General features: G+C 42.3%; 1 protein-coding gene across 3 annotated transcripts in view; it reads left to right on the top strand.

The window, feature by feature from the left end:
- The window catches only part of TLN2 (talin 2), a 218,796-nt gene that overhangs the window by 91,369 nt on the left and 110,526 nt on the right, over positions 1 to 16,901 (top strand). For all 3 annotated transcript variants that reach the window (XM_075857700.1, XM_075857698.1, XM_075857699.1), the window contains 3 exons: positions 10,968 to 11,124; positions 11,466 to 11,563; positions 16,254 to 16,383. In XM_075857700.1, the coding sequence (XP_075713815.1) occupies positions 10,989 to 11,124; positions 11,466 to 11,563; positions 16,254 to 16,383 (364 nt within the window). In that variant the 5' untranslated portion in view covers positions 10,968 to 10,988. The remainder of the gene's footprint in view (positions 1 to 10,967; positions 11,125 to 11,465; positions 11,564 to 16,253; positions 16,384 to 16,901) is intronic.

Here is a 16,901-nt window from a genome sequence, read left to right as displayed (position 1 = left end):
TGTATCATATGCGAACTTATAACTTTCCATACACTAGAGTTTTTAGACGGCAAAAAATGTTCTGAAACTCTCGCCACTTTTTCGGAACATGAACAAGCGTGACAGACACCTACTGAAGACTGATGCCTGTGAAAAAATTAATCAAGCCTCACAGGACTCGATCCAACAGTCCCTTGCTATAAACCACAGGCACATCTAAAATAGTTTGGAACTTTATTTACCCATGCAACGGTTCAGCTCCACTAAGCCTTTCCCTGCATGAGAAAGGCTCAGTGGAGCAGAAACATTGCACGGGTGAACAAAGTTTCTTACTACACTCCTCAACATTGAAATTGCAACACCAAGAAGGAACAGTTTTGGAATTGTGGAAATCTTAAGATTGATAGACATGTTAATGATATGCAATGATAGAAAAATGGAAACAAAATATTCAAAATTTCTTGATTTTAGTCCGTATCGAGTGAGTGCCATGCGCAGAAATACCCACACTTGTACGCCGTGGCATGCTATCAATGGGGTTACGCAGCTCCCTTTTCAATTGCCGACAAATGATGTCCCAGATGTGCTTGATCGGAGACAAGTCCGGAGATGCTGCTGGCCATGGTACCACATTCTCACAGTAGCACGCGCAACATACCTGGCTTTGTCCAAAATTGCTTCTGGGACACTTGGGAGAAATGGCCATACCACTGATTCCACAACCAAATCATTGTATTGCCAGAGCTGTTAATGTACCTGAAATGAAGACTAGAGGGGTCTGGCTACCATACATTATACCACAGCACACCATAATCCTGGGAGTAACACCGGTGTGACGTTCTCTTGTGAAGGCCTCTTCATGGCATTGCCGATGTGGTCTTCAGACCAATCTCTGGCTATCATAGCATCCAAGAAAAAAAGCTGTACTCATCGCTGAAGAGGATAGACCTCCATTGCCGTCTTGCTGTGCACCATGATAACCTTTTGAGAGCGGTGCCGTGTGGTCAATGGAAAACCTGTAGCTGGAAGTCCGGCTTGTAGCCCAATGTTGTGCAAACGCCTACTGATGATTTGTGTTGACACTGGTTGCCGTCCTAGGCTTGGGATGTGATGTCCAATTTCACTTGCAGTATAGAATGGATCACTACGCCAATCGGACGATCTGTCCGCGCAGAGGTTCGTCTATGCGCGTCTCTTGCTGTCATTCCCGGTCGTTGATGTTCTCCCAACCTCTGGGACATGCAACGTAGAACAGTGCTGACATCTTGACCTAGGCGCGTAGCTATCTGCTGGAGTGATAAACAAAGGTCTCTGTTCAAGGATTCTGTCCCTTTCAGTTTGCGACAAGTGGCGATAACTTCCACATCAACTAACAGGAGGCATCGCACAATCATCCCACACCGCTTGATCCAATTTTTGAGGTTTCATGCGGCTAAAAAACTTTGCTTTCACTCTGCCTTTTTTTCCCTTCCACATGCCACAGATTGGAGCTCGGTGCTTGAAAATTTGATAATTTGCAGATCTTCGACACCTGCTACTTCTCAAATTTGCATAACCTTATGGCTTGCCCTTCTTGGTGTTCCAATTTCAATGTCAGGAGTATATATTGGAGCTGCTGCGAACCTTCACAACCCAGCCATAAACGACGAGATGTTCTCAAAACCGCCGTTTGAAATCACTAATGTTTGGCCAGCTTTAAGGCCCTTTTACGGGGACCATCGATCGGGCAACCGCTCGTTCATCGACTGATCAGCTAGTTTATGCGCCCAATAAAATGGTCGCTAGTCGGCAGAACATCTCCCTGTGTAAACAGGGAGATGTGCTGCTGACATGATGAAAATGTATGGGGATGATCGCAGTAATGATCACTCTTCCTTCTACATAACCGATCATTGCTCCTTGTGAAAGAAGGAAATGAGCCATGTTGAGCTGTCTTGTCGAACGGCGTTAGTTTTCACGACCATGTCGTGTGGTCTTACGAAAAGGTGCACAATATCTTAAAAAACGGCAAATATAAGAAAGTGGAAAACAAAGAACTGCTACCTTTTTATGTCCATGTATTGTAGAAATCTTATTTTGGTCGTGTATTTTTTATTTTTTTTTCAAGACGTGAAAAAAAAATAGGGATTTTCTTTTATTTCTGCGCATCCCATTTTGACTTTAGAATGTTGCAGGTCAATAGGACTGTTCTCTGTTGTGTAACTCTAATCAGCTTCAGGAATTTAAGTGCAGGTAATCTGCATATTTCTTCGCCATTAAACAGGCACTGTTGTCCGGTCCATTTAGTGCATGGTATGAAATGTCAGTGACTTGTGAGAAGGGCGCTTGCTCCCCCTTGTTATTTCTGTGCACACCTGCAGTGATCCCTCATTCACCACTACTTTTCTGGAGCTCTGGCGCCCTTTAATCCTGTAACCTTTTCCCTTTTGTGTCAGCCATTATCGTTTTTTTGTGGTTAAGCGTTATATTGTTCTCTTTCTACACACACTTATGATAGGACAAGTTTTGTTAACCTTCTAATCTTTTATGCCCTGCTGAGTTGTATTTCGTTTTATTCTGTGTTTCTCTTATTTTACATTGAAACAGACTCCTGATTATCAAGGTATGTACAAAATGAACAAATGCAGAGAGTCAATCTGACGCCTATAATAACTAACAATCCAATGTACTGTAAGAAAGTACACTCCTACCAATCCGGTACTCCTGCTGGCAAACCTTTCTGTATATATCATTGATCTCCATTTACAATCGCTCCCTAGTTGGCTTTTATTATCCAAATCATTCCTTTTTTATGAGTAGGAGCGGCTCAGGTAATATGGAAAAGCAGGCTTTGGGATTTTTATTCCAGCGTAAGTTTTTCCTATCAATAAAGAATAGAGAGGGGTTGTTGTGATGACAAAGTCAATGTCGCATGGGAGCCCAGGCAGTTGCCTAATACCGCAATATATATTTCTCTCATTTGGTCTTAAATCTAGCCATATTTTTGTGAATTGCTACAAATTTGACTGAAAGTTCACTAAAGATGACTTCCAGCAGTTGGAATAGTAAATTATAAAAAAATTTCCATACACAAGGAGTAAGGCCCCATGTACACGACCGTAGATTTTGTCCGTAATTACTGTCTGTAATTACGGATCCATTCGTTTCTATGGCCATCTGACATCTTCCCGTATATTTACAGGAAGATTTCCGTGCCGTAGAAACCTTCTGTAAAATCTAGGACAAGTCCTATTTTTTTATTTTACGGACCTTGCTCCCATGTTTTATAATGGGAGCACTGCTAGCAAATGCGGACGAGTATCCGTGGCTGTTTTGTATGCCAGTTTTACCACATTGAATAAATACGTAAAAACTGCAACATAGTCACGAGGTTACTACAAAGAGGAGGGAATGCAGTTGTTTTTGCTGGCGGCAGCGGTCACTTGTGATAAAACAGACCAGCAGGCGGAGCAGGAACATGTCCCTATGGGAGCGCCAGTAGAGGTCCGTATGGTATTTATTTATTTTTTATTGGAAAGTGGCAAAAAAATTCAGGATTTGCCATTTGTTGCTGATTTTTACTTCCCCATTGAACTTAAAGGGGAAAATCTGAAACAAATGCGCAACAATTCTGCAGCATAAATTGACATTCTGCGGATTTAAAAATACACACCGCAGGTCAATTTCTGCACAGAAATATTCCACAGATTGTGGAATATACTGTAATAAGCTGCAGATTTTCCGACCACAAATCTGGACAGAAAAATCTGCAACAATTACGCTAGAGTCCCCTTACGGCATCCGTTGGGCTGGTATACATTGGTATACCTTCTATTTGGCTGTATGGAATAGCAGGATTGCACTTTTCCATATATAGGGATTCAGTAAGAAATTAATACCGCACGGTGTACGTTATTTTTTTTTTTATGCCTGTACAGTGGCATACATTGGAGATGCGTTAGGAATATCTCCTGAAATACAGCGCCAACATGCACTGCAAACACAGTGTGAATATATGCTTAGGCTATGTTCACACTGAGTATTTTGGCGAGTTTTTTGACGCGGAAACCGCGTTGCAAAACTCGGCAAAAACGGCCCGAAAACGCCTCCCATTGATTTCAATGGGAGGCGTCGGCGTCTTTTTCCCGCGAGCAGTAAAACTGCCTCGCGGGAAAAAGAAGCGACATGCCCTATCTTCGGGCGTTTACGCCTCTGACCTCCCATTGACTTCAATGGGAGGCAGAGAAAGCGTATTTCACAGTGTTTTATGCCCGCGGCGCTCAATGGCCGCGGGCGAAAAACAGCGCGAAAATCGGCGTGCAGGGAGAGGAAAATCTGCCTCAAAGTTCCAAACGGAATTTTGAGGCAGATATTCCTCCTGCAAAATACTCCGTGTGAATAATTCTGACCGTGTGGTTGTGCTGCAGTTGTTGCCTGACGGCAAAAACCGCATGCAGCTTTACCATGAATTGCCGCAGTTCTGCAGCTAGCTCAGTTGAAACTCCTTAATACCACGAAACCGCAGCAATTCGTAGTAAAACCACACATGCTTTTTTTTTCTGCGTGGTTTGTGAACCCAATTTAGATCCAATAATGGATGGTCCAACACTGCCTCTAATTGAGAATACCTCTGGAATATGCTTGCAATCCTGCCTGCCACCATTTTTTCACAAATTCATAAGGAATCAGAAGAAACATAGGAAATCTGATGTGCAGTTACAGTTTGCGGCTTGTAAAAGGCTATGGGCCTCGTATTACAGATCTGTACATTATGGACCCGTACTATGACCGTATTCCTGAGGACTTACTTTTGTCATGGGGTTCATAGGCCTTTTAGACTGAACACAAAAAAAAATTGTAAAATTGCTCAAATAGGCTGATCGCAAATGGCTCCTAATAAGACACTGACAGAACTGGTGGCACTGATGTGGCATGTGCCCTTGAATGGTAACTAGAGCGGCATGTGCTTCTTGTTAAATTCACTTTTTCTTGGAGTCTTTCCCAGAGCAGAAGGTGCGTTGTGATTTTCTGGTACACTGTTACAGCGCTCATCATAAGGTCACAGACCGATCATACTACTTATTACTGTGACTTTTAGATACTACCGTCTCGCTCAAGCTGTGACTATGTTGAATCTACAATCCAGTCTGAGGAGTAGTTTTCTTTTCCCTCTTCACAATCCCTGCGATCTCTGTCCTCCTCTAGTGACATTTCCAGTGCACTTCTCCTTTTATCTTCTTGAGGTCTTATCTCTCATCAGGCTCCTGGCCCTGCGGTTTCATTTTCTCCTGGTTTATCTACTTGTATCTTCCACCATATTTTTTCTCCGTGGCTCTGTTCTGTCCCTATCTCTGTAGCATGATCAGTTCTACTGTAATGGAGACTGCAGTGAGATACGGTTACACATTGTGCAGCGTTACTGATGATCAAAGTGCAGTGTTGACACATTTTATTGCAGCTGCTCAATGTTACATTGGACGGCATTGTAAAGGCCCAAATGCTGCACAGTTCCTTTGCAAAAGGATTTACCCCTTTCTGTTTTTTTTCAGTTTTGTTGCATTACGATGAAATGATGAAAAAAATACCTTGTATAACCCCTTCCCTCCGCAGCCATTTTTTGGGAATTTCATTTTTGCTTTTTAGTCCCCGCCTGCCAAAAGCCATAATTTTTTTAGTTTTTTCTGTCGATTTTTATAGCCTTATGAGGGCTTGTTTTTTGTGGGACGAGTTTTTCACTGAACTATTTATTTTACCATATAATGTACTGGGAACCTGGTGGAATAGGAAAAACACATTGACTCCTCCATTGTTTTTTGGGCTTAGTTTTTACGATGTACACCGTGCGGTAAAAATGACACGTTAACTTTGTTCTATATATACAGCGGATGTTGGGAAGGGGTCAAACAAAATTATAAATAGAAACCATTTTGTATGAAACCCCATTTCTAGAAGTCACATAATTTAGTTAAAAAGGCTCTGTCACCAGATTATAAATGCCCTATCTCCTACATAATCTGATCGGCGCTGTAATGTAGATTACAGCAGTGGTTTTTATTTTGAAAAACGATCATTTTTGAGCAAGTTATGAGCAATTTTAGATTTCGTTTCTTAATGCCCAACTGGGCGTGTTTTTACTTTTAACCAAGTGGGTGTTGTAAAGAAGTGTATGACGCTGACCAATCAGTGACCAATCAGTGACCAATCAGTGACATACACTTCTCATTGTTCCAGCCCAGCTTCCTTCACTGCACAATCTCACTGTGCTGTGGATCATGCTGGGCTGGAACAATGAGAAGTGTAGGACACTGATTGGTCACTGATTGGTCAGCCTCATACACTTCTTTACAACACCCACTTGGTTAAAAGTAAAAACACGCCCAGTTGGGCATTAAGAAACGAAATCTAAAATTGCTCATAACTTGCTCAAAAATTATCGTTTTTCAAAATAAAAACCACTGCTGTTATCTACATTCCAGCGCCGATCAGATTATGTAGGAGATAGGGCACTTATAATGTGGTGACAGAGCCTCTTTAAATAAGTGAGGCCAGAAAATAAGCCTGTGTTTAAAGGGAACCTGTCACCAGCATTTCGCCTATAGAACTTTGGCCGTTGCTATAAAAAGTTCATTGCCATTATCCCCCTCCTAAACTACTCCTCTGACTGTAAATAACGGTCTGCAAACATTTTGCGCCTTTTATCATAATAATCCGGTGTCCCTTTGTGCGCACACCCTAGAAGACATCAATGCACAAGCGCGGGATATTGTGTGCTGGGGGAAGGCGAGGAGCTGTCAATCAAAAGTAAGGAGGCGGGGTAAACCCGGAAAAACTTAAAGGGAACCTGTCACCAGCATTTCACCTATTAAACCAGCAATACCTGGTGGTAGTGGGTAAAAAATCATTTCTATATAACCTATAATTGTCGTCTTAGTCGGCTCTGTAGCTTTAGTATTTCGTTTTTTAGTGTTCCCACACCGTATGCTAATGAGCATAAGAGAGTCATATCTTCGTTTGAAAAGAGTCATATCTTCATTCCTCAAGTCTTTCCGAGTTTACCGCGCCTCCTTACTTATGATTGACAGTTCCTCGCCTTCCCAGCACACAAAATCCTGCGCTTGTGCATTGATGTCCTCTTCTGGGGTGTGCGTACAATGGGACACCGGATTATTACTATAAAAGGCGGACCATTATTTACATTCGGAGGAGGAGTTTAGGAGAGGGGATAATGGCAATGAACTTTTGATAGCAGTGGCCAGTGAGGGGTGAGTAAAGTTTAATAGGTGAAATGCTGGTGGCAGGTTCCCTTTAAGGAATGAAGATATGGCACTTTTCAAACTAAGATACGACTCTCTTATGCTCATTAGCATACGATGTGGGAACACTAAAAAGCTGAATAGTAAAGCTACGGAGCCGACTAAGAAGACAATTATACGTTATATAGAAATGATTTTTCACCCACTACCACCAGGCAGTGCTGGTTTAATAGGTGAAATGCTGGTGACAGGTTCCCTTTAAAGAAAACATTAAAAAAAAATCACGTTTTAAGTTCACCAAACAGCATGTGGCACACTCCCCAAACACATGGAAGAAGGTTCTTCGGTCAGATGAGACTTAAGTTTTATTTTTTGACTATCATTTATATTGATTTAACACTTCCCATCACCCGAAGAACACCATTCCCACAGTGAAGCATGGTGGTGGTAGTATCATGCTATGTGGATGTTTTTTTATCGTCAGGGACTGGGCAATGGTCAGGAATGATGGATGGCAGTAAATACAGGGCAATTCTTGTGAAAAACCTGTTTGTCTGCCAGATATTTGCGCCTGGGTCAGAGGTTCACCTTCCAGCAGGACAATGGCCTTAAACATACAGCTCTAACGCTGGAGTGTATTAAGGGGAAACATTTAGGGTATGTTCACACGGCCAAATTTCAGACGTATACGAGGCGTATTATGCCTCGTTTTACGTCTGAAAATACGGCTCCAATACGTCGGCAAACATCTGCCCATTCATTTGAATGGGTTTGCCGACGTACTGTGCAGACGACCTGTTATTTAGGGTATGTTCACACGTAGTCAACAAAAACGTCTGAAAATCCAGAGCTGTTTTCAAGGGAAAACAGACCCTGCTTTTCAGACGTTTTTTGACCAACTCGCGTTTTTCGCGGCGTTTTTCGCGCCGTTTTCGCGGCGTTTTTTACGTCCGTTTTTGGAGCTGTTTTCATTGGAGTCTATGAGAAAACAGCTCCAAAAACGTCCAAAGAAGTGTCCTGCACTTCTTTTGCCGAGGCTGTATTTTTACGCGTCGTCGTTTGACAGCTGTCAAACGACGACGCGTAAATAACAGGTCGTCTGCACAGTACGTCGGCAAACCCATTCAAATGAATGGGCAGATGTTTGCCGACGTATTGTAGCCCTATTTTCAGACATAAAACGAGGCATAATACGCCTCGTATACGTCTGAAATTTGGCCGTGTGAACATACCCTTACGCGTCGTCGTTTGACAGCTGTCAAACGACGACGCGTAAAAATACAGCCTCGTCAAAAGAAGTGCAGGACACTTCTTTGTACGTTTTTGGAGCTGTTTTCTCATAGACTCCAATGAAAACAGCTCCAAAAACGGACGTAAAAAACGGCGCGAAAAACGCCGCGAAAACGGCGCGAAAAACGCCGCGAAAAATGCGAGTTGGAAAAAAAACGTCTGAAAAGCAGGGTCTGTTTTCCCTTGAAAACAGCTCTGGATTTTCAGACGTTTTTGTTGACTACGTGTGAACATACCCTTATAATGTCTTGGAATGACCTGGTCAAAGCCCAGACCGCAATCCAATAGAGAATCTGTGGCATGATTTGTAGGCTGCTGTAGATCAGCGCGACCCATCTGACATGAAGGAGTTGGGGCAATTTTGTTTGGAAGAATAGACAAAAATCCCAGTGTCTAGATGTGTTAAAGAGGCTCTGTCACCAGATTTTGCAACCCCTATCTGCTATTGCAGCAGATCGGCGCTGCAATGTAGATTACAGTAACGTTTTTATTTTTTAAAAAAGAGTATTTTTGGCCAAGTTATGACCATTTTTGTATTTATGCAAATGAGGCTTGCTAAAGTCCAACTGGGCGTGTATTATGTGTGTTACATCTGGGTGTGTTTACTTCTTTTACTAGCTGGGCGTTCTGACGAGAAGTATCATCCACTTCTCTTCAGAGCGCCCAGCTTCTGGCAGTGCAGACACACAGCGTGTTCCCGAGAGATCACGCTGTGACGTCACTCACTTCCTGCCCTAGGTCCTGCATCGTGTCGGACGAGCGAGGACACATCGGCACCAGAGGCTACAGTTGATTCTGCAGCAGCATCGGCGTTTTCAGGTAAGTCGATGTAGCTACTTACCTGCAAACGCTGATGCTGCTGCAGAATCAACTGTAGCCTCTGGTGCCGATGTGGCCGACACAATGCAGGACCTGGGGCAGGAAGTGAGTGACGTCACAGCGTGATCTCTCGAGAACACGCTGTGTGTCTGCACTGCCAGAAGCTGGGTGTTAACGAACAGAAGTGGATGATGCTGATTCGTCAGCATCATACACTCCCATTCCTAACGCCCAGCTAGTAAAAGTAGTAAACACGCCCCGATGTACGCACATAATACACGCCCAGTTGTACTTTTACTGTAAACACGCCAAGTTGTACTTTTGCAAGCCTCATTTGCATAAATACAAAAATGGTCATAACTTGGCCAAAAATGCTCGTTTTTTAAAAATAAAAACGTTACTGTAATCTACATTGCAGCGCCGATCTGCTGCAATAGCAGATAGAGGTGGTAAAATCTGGTGACAGAGCCTCTTTAAGCTAATCGAGACATAACCCGAGAGACTTACATCTGTAATTGCAGCAAAAGGCGGCCCCGCAAACTATTGAATTTTAGGGGGTGATTATTTATGCACATTAAAGTTCTCAGTTTTTTGTCTTAATTATTGTTTGAAGGTGCAAAATATATTTTTAATGTACACAAAGTGGTAGGCGTGTTATGTAAATCAAATTGTAAATACCCCCAAAAATACACTTTATTTCTAGGCTGTAATGCAACAAAACAGAAAAAAAAACAAGTGGGGGGGGGGGGGGATACTTTCAATAGGCACTGTACTTGTTGGGACCAATACTATGGTCTTCCATGCATTATCTAGAGTAGTGTCTCTAAATCTTTATCATATAACTGTGAGATATACTGGAAACTACCTTAGGCCCTGTATGCCGTTCTAATGCTTGAGTCTATAGTTTGTTAAAGTTATCAGTATTCGTTTGTGTATATGTTTAACATAAATGTTAAATGGTAAAACATCTTTCTTTTTCTAGTAAAAAGGGCTAAAAAAAGTTTACGTTTTAACATGTGCAAATGTAAAGGATTACATTTAAAACAATGTATACGTAGAGTATATGTTTAGTTGGAGGCGTGGTAGACTCCGCTAGTCATTCCTCCAAAAAAAGTCGTATGTCTACGTAATGGCAGTCATACGTAGTCAAAAATATACTCTTACACTTTTATTTTTTTTACTTTTATTTTTTTACTACGTTTGGCCCATTGAGGTCAATGGATAAGCTGAGGAATATATTCTAATATTTTTTTATTTTTTTTTACGCGCTCAGCGGCGAGCATAAATGTAATGCGAGTAGGGCTTTAAACCAATGGAAAGCATTCAATTATGAGCCCCACTAGGCAAAATAACCAATCAAAGTGAATACATTCTGTGCACAGTGCTGAGAAATATATTGGTGCTATATAAATATCATATAATAAAAATAGCATTGTCATGTCCATGTTACAAGCTATGGATGCTTTGAGTCAATATATTCCATGTATACAGGATTGTATATACAGTTTTATGCATTTAATGTTAATACTTCATGTATATTGATACAGTTTATAAAATGTATTGTACTTTAGGGATGTGGACTATTATGTTTGACATATAAAATAGCACACAGATGTCTGTTCTAATAACTGTATTTATTGTTTTCAGAGTGTCCAGTTATCAGTCACCATGGTTGCCCTGTCGCTAAAGATCTGTGTACGGCAGTGCAATGTTGTCAAGACCATGCAATTTGAGCCGTCCACTGCGGTCTATGATGCCTGCCGGATCATCCGTGAAAGGGTCCTAGAGGCTCAGACTGGCCAAGGTATTTACACCCATTTAAAAAAAAAAAAAAAAGTTTCATCCCAATCCATTATGCGTTAATATGAATCATTTTCTCACTGTCCTACGTTTTTAATTTATGGCAAAGAATTTATGGACTTGTGGTTATCGTTCTAGCTGGAGCAGATTTGTGGTGTTATGCGGCTAAGTGCTTTCACCCTGTATATTTATGACTTTTTCATATGGTTCCATTGTTGATAATGTGTGTCTGTCTTGTACAATGGAAGTTCTTGTTCATGTGAACAGTGCTTTGTTGTGCTGTGTTCAACTACTGGGCACATACCCCAGAGCCTCTCTGAGTTGACCTCTTCATTTTGCCCACAGCATTCGACTTTGGTCTTTTCTTATCTGATGAAGATCCGAGGAAAGGAATCTGGCTGGAGGCTGGCAGGACCCTGGATTATTACATGCTGAGGAATGGGGTACGGCCTAAATATCCATTGTTAGTATGCACGTGTCGCTGGCTGGCTTGTGCATGTAACCAGTTTGATACCTGAAGATCAAATTAGTGAAATAGAAATTCTCCAAATTAAAGTGTGTCTCACCTAAATAATAAAACGTACAGATCTGCATGAATATTTCTGTTCTTAGTCTGCATAGTATTGCCATAGTGCTCTATAGCTGCTCTTCTTTAGTGCAAATGAGAAAAGGAAGTTGCAGTTGTCAGCCAATTTGATTTTACAAAGCTGAATTTTTTGTATAAATGTATACACAAGCCCTCCCCTGCTCTTTTCTCCTCATATGTTCCTCCTATAGTCACACCTCTGTGTTGTGTAATGACAGAAGGGGAAAGTACTCTAATACAGTGGGATAAGAATCGTCCACAGAAAAGCCCACGTGTGAACATTTGGTCACGATACCAGAATTTGGACTTCGATACCGATACTTCGTGTAGTATTACGATACTCGATACCAAAACGATACTTTTCCGACAATAATGAAAAAAAAAGTTATTCAATTTTCTGATGTGAGGCACGAGGTGTGATGAATTTTGAACCTCCATGTGCCTCACATTAATAGTAATTAACTCCATCATGTTTCTCAGTCATAATGGACAACATTGGGTTAATGTGTGAGGTACATGATGGGGGTTAATCACTATTAAATGTGAGGCACATGGAGGTTCAAATTTCATAATACCTCATGCCTCACATTAATAAGTGAAAGAAAGCAGATTTTATTTTAGAACAGCGTAAACTTTATAAATGACGCTATAAATTTCTTATTACGGTCACGACGATACCGAATATGTGTATATTTTATGTACTAAGACTTATTTCAATGTTGTTTAAAAATGTGTGTATTTTTTTTTTATTTAACATTACTTAATTTTTTTTAAAACTTTTTTATTTTTAAACTTTAAAGAGGTTTTCCGGAAGCAATTAACAGATCTCTATTTCACTGCACATATAAAAATAATGTAATTTGTAATATACTTGCGTTTTGATTTAATCTTCTAACACCCGATTTCAGCGCTGGTCACGTGATGTGTCTCCAGTAGCAAAATCCTTACTTCCAGTGCTAGCCCGACCATGATCTGAGTTCCGTTTTCCGGCTGGTCAATGTACGGGTACGTCGTTCCTGACGTCACTGTACACTGAGGGAAGTGGTGGACCGGATAATCCCTTTGTTCTGATAGTTTCCGGTCTGCTGCTAGGGGAGAGAAACACTGCTATGCGTCCCTGAGCATGCGTGGTAAACACTGCTAGTCTCGGAGCATGCATGGTTTCTACACTAGCAGTGTTTACCGCGCATGCCCACTCCTGAGCTATCACAGCGCCTGCATGTCATTTTTCCCCCTAGCAGCGGACCGGAAACAATCTAAAGGAATCAGATGTCAGGAGCCAGTTGCTGCTAACGCTCTCACAAGGACTCTGGCACTGGGGTTAGGGGATTCCATAGTGTCCCGGAGCAGAGCCTATACTAGTGCTCTGCCGGGACTCCGGCTCTGGGGAAGCCCCTGACGACACTGTCCATATATGGACAGTGGTGTTGGGATTCCAGAGAGTCCCGGAGCAGAGCCTATACTAGCGCTCTGCTCTGATCCGGGACTTCGGCTCTGGGGTCAAATTAAGTTTTTTTTTTTTTTTTACCAGTATGTAAGAGAGTGCTCATCAGCCTAATCTACAGCGACGCCAAAAGACGTCGCTGTAGACTTAGGACATGCACCGCCTGCTGTCAAGACAGGTGGTCGTTATGGAGTTAAAAAATATGTAGATACCGATATTCGGTATTGGAAATCCCCTTTAATGTACTGACATTTTATTTATATACTGATGGTACACAGGCAGTTGTTAGTGCATACTTAGGAATGTCATAACTCCTTCAATGGACCGACCCTGGGCTGCCTGCCTATATATGGTATGTCCATCGATTTCGTCACAGGCATTCCCTGTGACGCGATCCAAAGGGCATCCCCCCCTTCTCATTTTCCCCTTGAATGCTGCGGTCAGCTTTGATCGCAGCATTCAAGAAAATAGCGGCGGAGATCAGAGGTTTCTCTGATCTCCGCCGTTAGAGCGGGGCTGCGGCTGTGTATTACAACCATTGCCCCTCTCCTGACAATAAGTGCGCACGGTCAGCATGAGGTGATGCGACCGGCGCTGCACTAATGGGCGGCGGCGCAGGCACTGAAGACAACATGGGGGTGTTTTGTAGTGCGCCGGCCTTTTTCTGTCTTCAGTGCCGGCGCTCGTTAGTGCAGCGCTGGTCGCATCACATCATGCTGACCGCGTTCACACTTGTCAGGACTCAGTCAGGAGCGGGGCAATGGCTGTATCACACAACCGCAGCCCCGCTCTAACATTGATGTGTTACCATACTTAGCTGAGCGGCCGTACAGCTTAGTATCAAAATACATGACGGTATTGAAGCATTTGAGGGTGCCTGGTATCGAAACAGTATTAAAATTTCGATGCATCGTGCAACCTTAGTGCTCATTGTTGAAAATAGTCTGTCTAAGTTTTTAGCACAGCTATCAGAAACCGTTCTTTCCGGTATCTGCATTTTTTGATCTACAGGGTGGGCCATTTATATGGATACACCTAAATAAAATGGGAATGGTTGGTGATATTAACTTCCTGTTTGTGGCACATTAGTATATGGGAGGGGGGAAACTTTTCAAGCTGGGTGTTGACCATGGCGGCCATTTTGAAGTCGGCCATTTTGTATCCAACTTTAGTTTTTTCAATGGGAAGAGGGTCATGTGACACAAACTTATCGAGAATTTCACAAGAAAAACAATGGTGTGTGTGGTGGCGCTCACATTGTCTTGATGCTGGATGACGTCCGGACACAGTGCAGCGGTGCCCCGGAGCTGAACAAGAGCCAGGAGGATAAGTACATCGTCTGGTGTCTGAAATTAATATAGGGGGTCTGTGGTCTGAATGTTTTTAGGGTGTCTGTTAATAAATGGGGGACTGAATAGAGTTAGGGGCCTGATACTTATAAAGGGGTCTGCTCTGTAGTCTGATATTAATGTAGGGGTCTGAATATATTTGGCCAAACCCTTGAAAAGGCCCCTCCCAGTTTTGCAGTGACCCGCTGCTCCCTGTGAAGGGCTCTCCCAGGTTAACATCTGTCAATGGGATCCAATGGATGCGAGATTATCAGATATTTGCTGGTATTCATGAAGCCCTTTAAAGAGGCTCTGTCACCAGATTTTGCAACCCCTATCTCCTATTGCAGCAGATAGGCGCTGCAATGTAGATTACAGTAACGTTTTTATTTTTAAAAAACGAGTATTTTTGGCCAAGTTATGACCATTTTCGTATTTATGCAAATGAGGCTTGCAAAAGTACAACTGGGCGTGTATTATGTGCGTACATCGGGGCGTGTTTACTACTTTTACTAGCTGGCCGTTGTGTATAGAAGTATCATCCACTTCTCTTCAGAACGCCCAGCTTCTGGCAGTGCAGACACAGCGTGTTCTCCAGAGATCACGCTGTGTCGTCACTCACAGGTCCTGCATCGTGTCAGACGAGCGAGGACACATCGGCACCAGAGGCTACAGATGATTCTGCAGCAGCATCGGCGTTTGCAGGTAAATCGATGTAGCTACTTACCTGCTGATGCTGCTGCAGAATCAACTGTAGCCTCTGGTGCCGACACGATGCAGGACCTGTGAGTGACGTCACAGATCTGCACTGCCAGAAGCTGGGCGTTCTGAAGAGAAGTGGATGATACTTCTCATCAGAACGCCCAGCTAGTAAAAGAAGTAAACACGCCCCGATGTACGCACATAATACACGCCCAGTTGTACTTTTACTTTTCAACACGCCCAGTTGTACTTTTGCAAGCCTCATTTGCATAAATACGAAAATGGTCATAACTTGGCCAAAAATGCTCGTTTTTTAAAAATAAAAACGTTACTGTAATCTACATTGCAGCGCCGATCTGCTGCAATAGCAGATAGGGGTTGCAAAATCTGGTGACAGAGCCTCTTTAAGCCCTTTACGCTAGTTTTCTGGCATACAAGAAGTTGAAAGTTTTTCATAAAAAAAGTGGGTGGGCTCAATGGGATGGGCTACTGCGGCCCGATAAAGTACTATTGTTTACGCCAGATTACTGCTGTAAATGATAGTGCAAATCTACTGCAGACATTCTATGTGAGCCGACTTCAGCATAATAGGGAGGGCCGATCACAGCACAACGTGCTCAGCTGAGCGCTTTTGCACCTTAGTTTCAGCGGTGATTGGCATCTCTGCACCCAGCCCCCAACTGATCCAAACTTCTGATATATCTCTTACATATCAAAAGTTTGATGAAGTTGTAGTTACTGTTTGAAACAGTGAGAACCATTCTTTAGGTCATATTAGTATGTAGCTTATTGGGACAATAGACTATTACCATACAATAATCAAACCTTATTACTACATAAAACTGTTATTCTCCATTGTTGCACTGCTTTCAGTCCTTAATATTGTTACAACTGCTGTACTTTAATAAGATCAGACCTTCACAGTGCTCTGGCAGTTTTTTGAGGCAATTATCTTGTCATGATGGCCCAGGCTTGCTGTCTTTTTCAGCGATTCCGACCATTTTTTAAGAAACTCTAACCACTCGCTTTATGATTTATGGCTGTTTATTCCAGTTTATTGCTTTTTCCCTCAGGATGTCTTGGAGTATAAGAAGAAACAGAGACCCCAAAAGATTCGAATGTTGGATGGAGCAGCAAAAATGATTATGGTGGATGACTCCAAGACTGTAGGGGAACTTTTGGTGACCATCTGCAGCAGAATAGGTGAGGCAGTTTTTCCTTGTATAATTATTTTTTTGTTTACCAGGGAACTTCAGTGTGCTCCATTTAAGTGAATGGAAGCATGCTGCAGTTCCCTGCTAAACCGGTGGTTGGGAGCTCCACTGTGCAGAGAAAAACCGCGCTAAAACAGCGTTGCGAACCCTTTTTTTTCCCAGATTGATCGGGTCCTGGCAGTCATACCCCCTCCAATAATAAAGTGATGACATATAGTAGCAATATGCCATGACTTTTTGACATAGAAAAATCCTTTAAGGCTTATACTTTATCTTGCTGTGTTAGTAGATCTGGATATGATATTGTGACTGAATATCTCTGTGTACTTTAAGCATTCATTTTTACACAAAAAAGTGGAGACATTGCCAAAAATTAAGTGAAACCATTCACTCCAATATACATAATCTAAAATAAATTTAAATAAATACTCAGCAGCTCAAAACGACCTAATAATTCCACAGATCAGTCCAATAGTCCTGATGGTATCCTTCTCCTAAACGTCTTGA

The sequence above is a fragment of the Rhinoderma darwinii genome, chromosome 3 (genome assembly GCF_050947455.1).
Source record: "Rhinoderma darwinii isolate aRhiDar2 chromosome 3, aRhiDar2.hap1, whole genome shotgun sequence".
NCBI classification, from domain to species: domain Eukaryota; kingdom Metazoa; phylum Chordata; class Amphibia; order Anura; family Rhinodermatidae; genus Rhinoderma; species Rhinoderma darwinii.
Note: the sequence above shows the minus strand (reverse complement) of the source record. Positions and strands in the feature narration are given on the sequence as shown.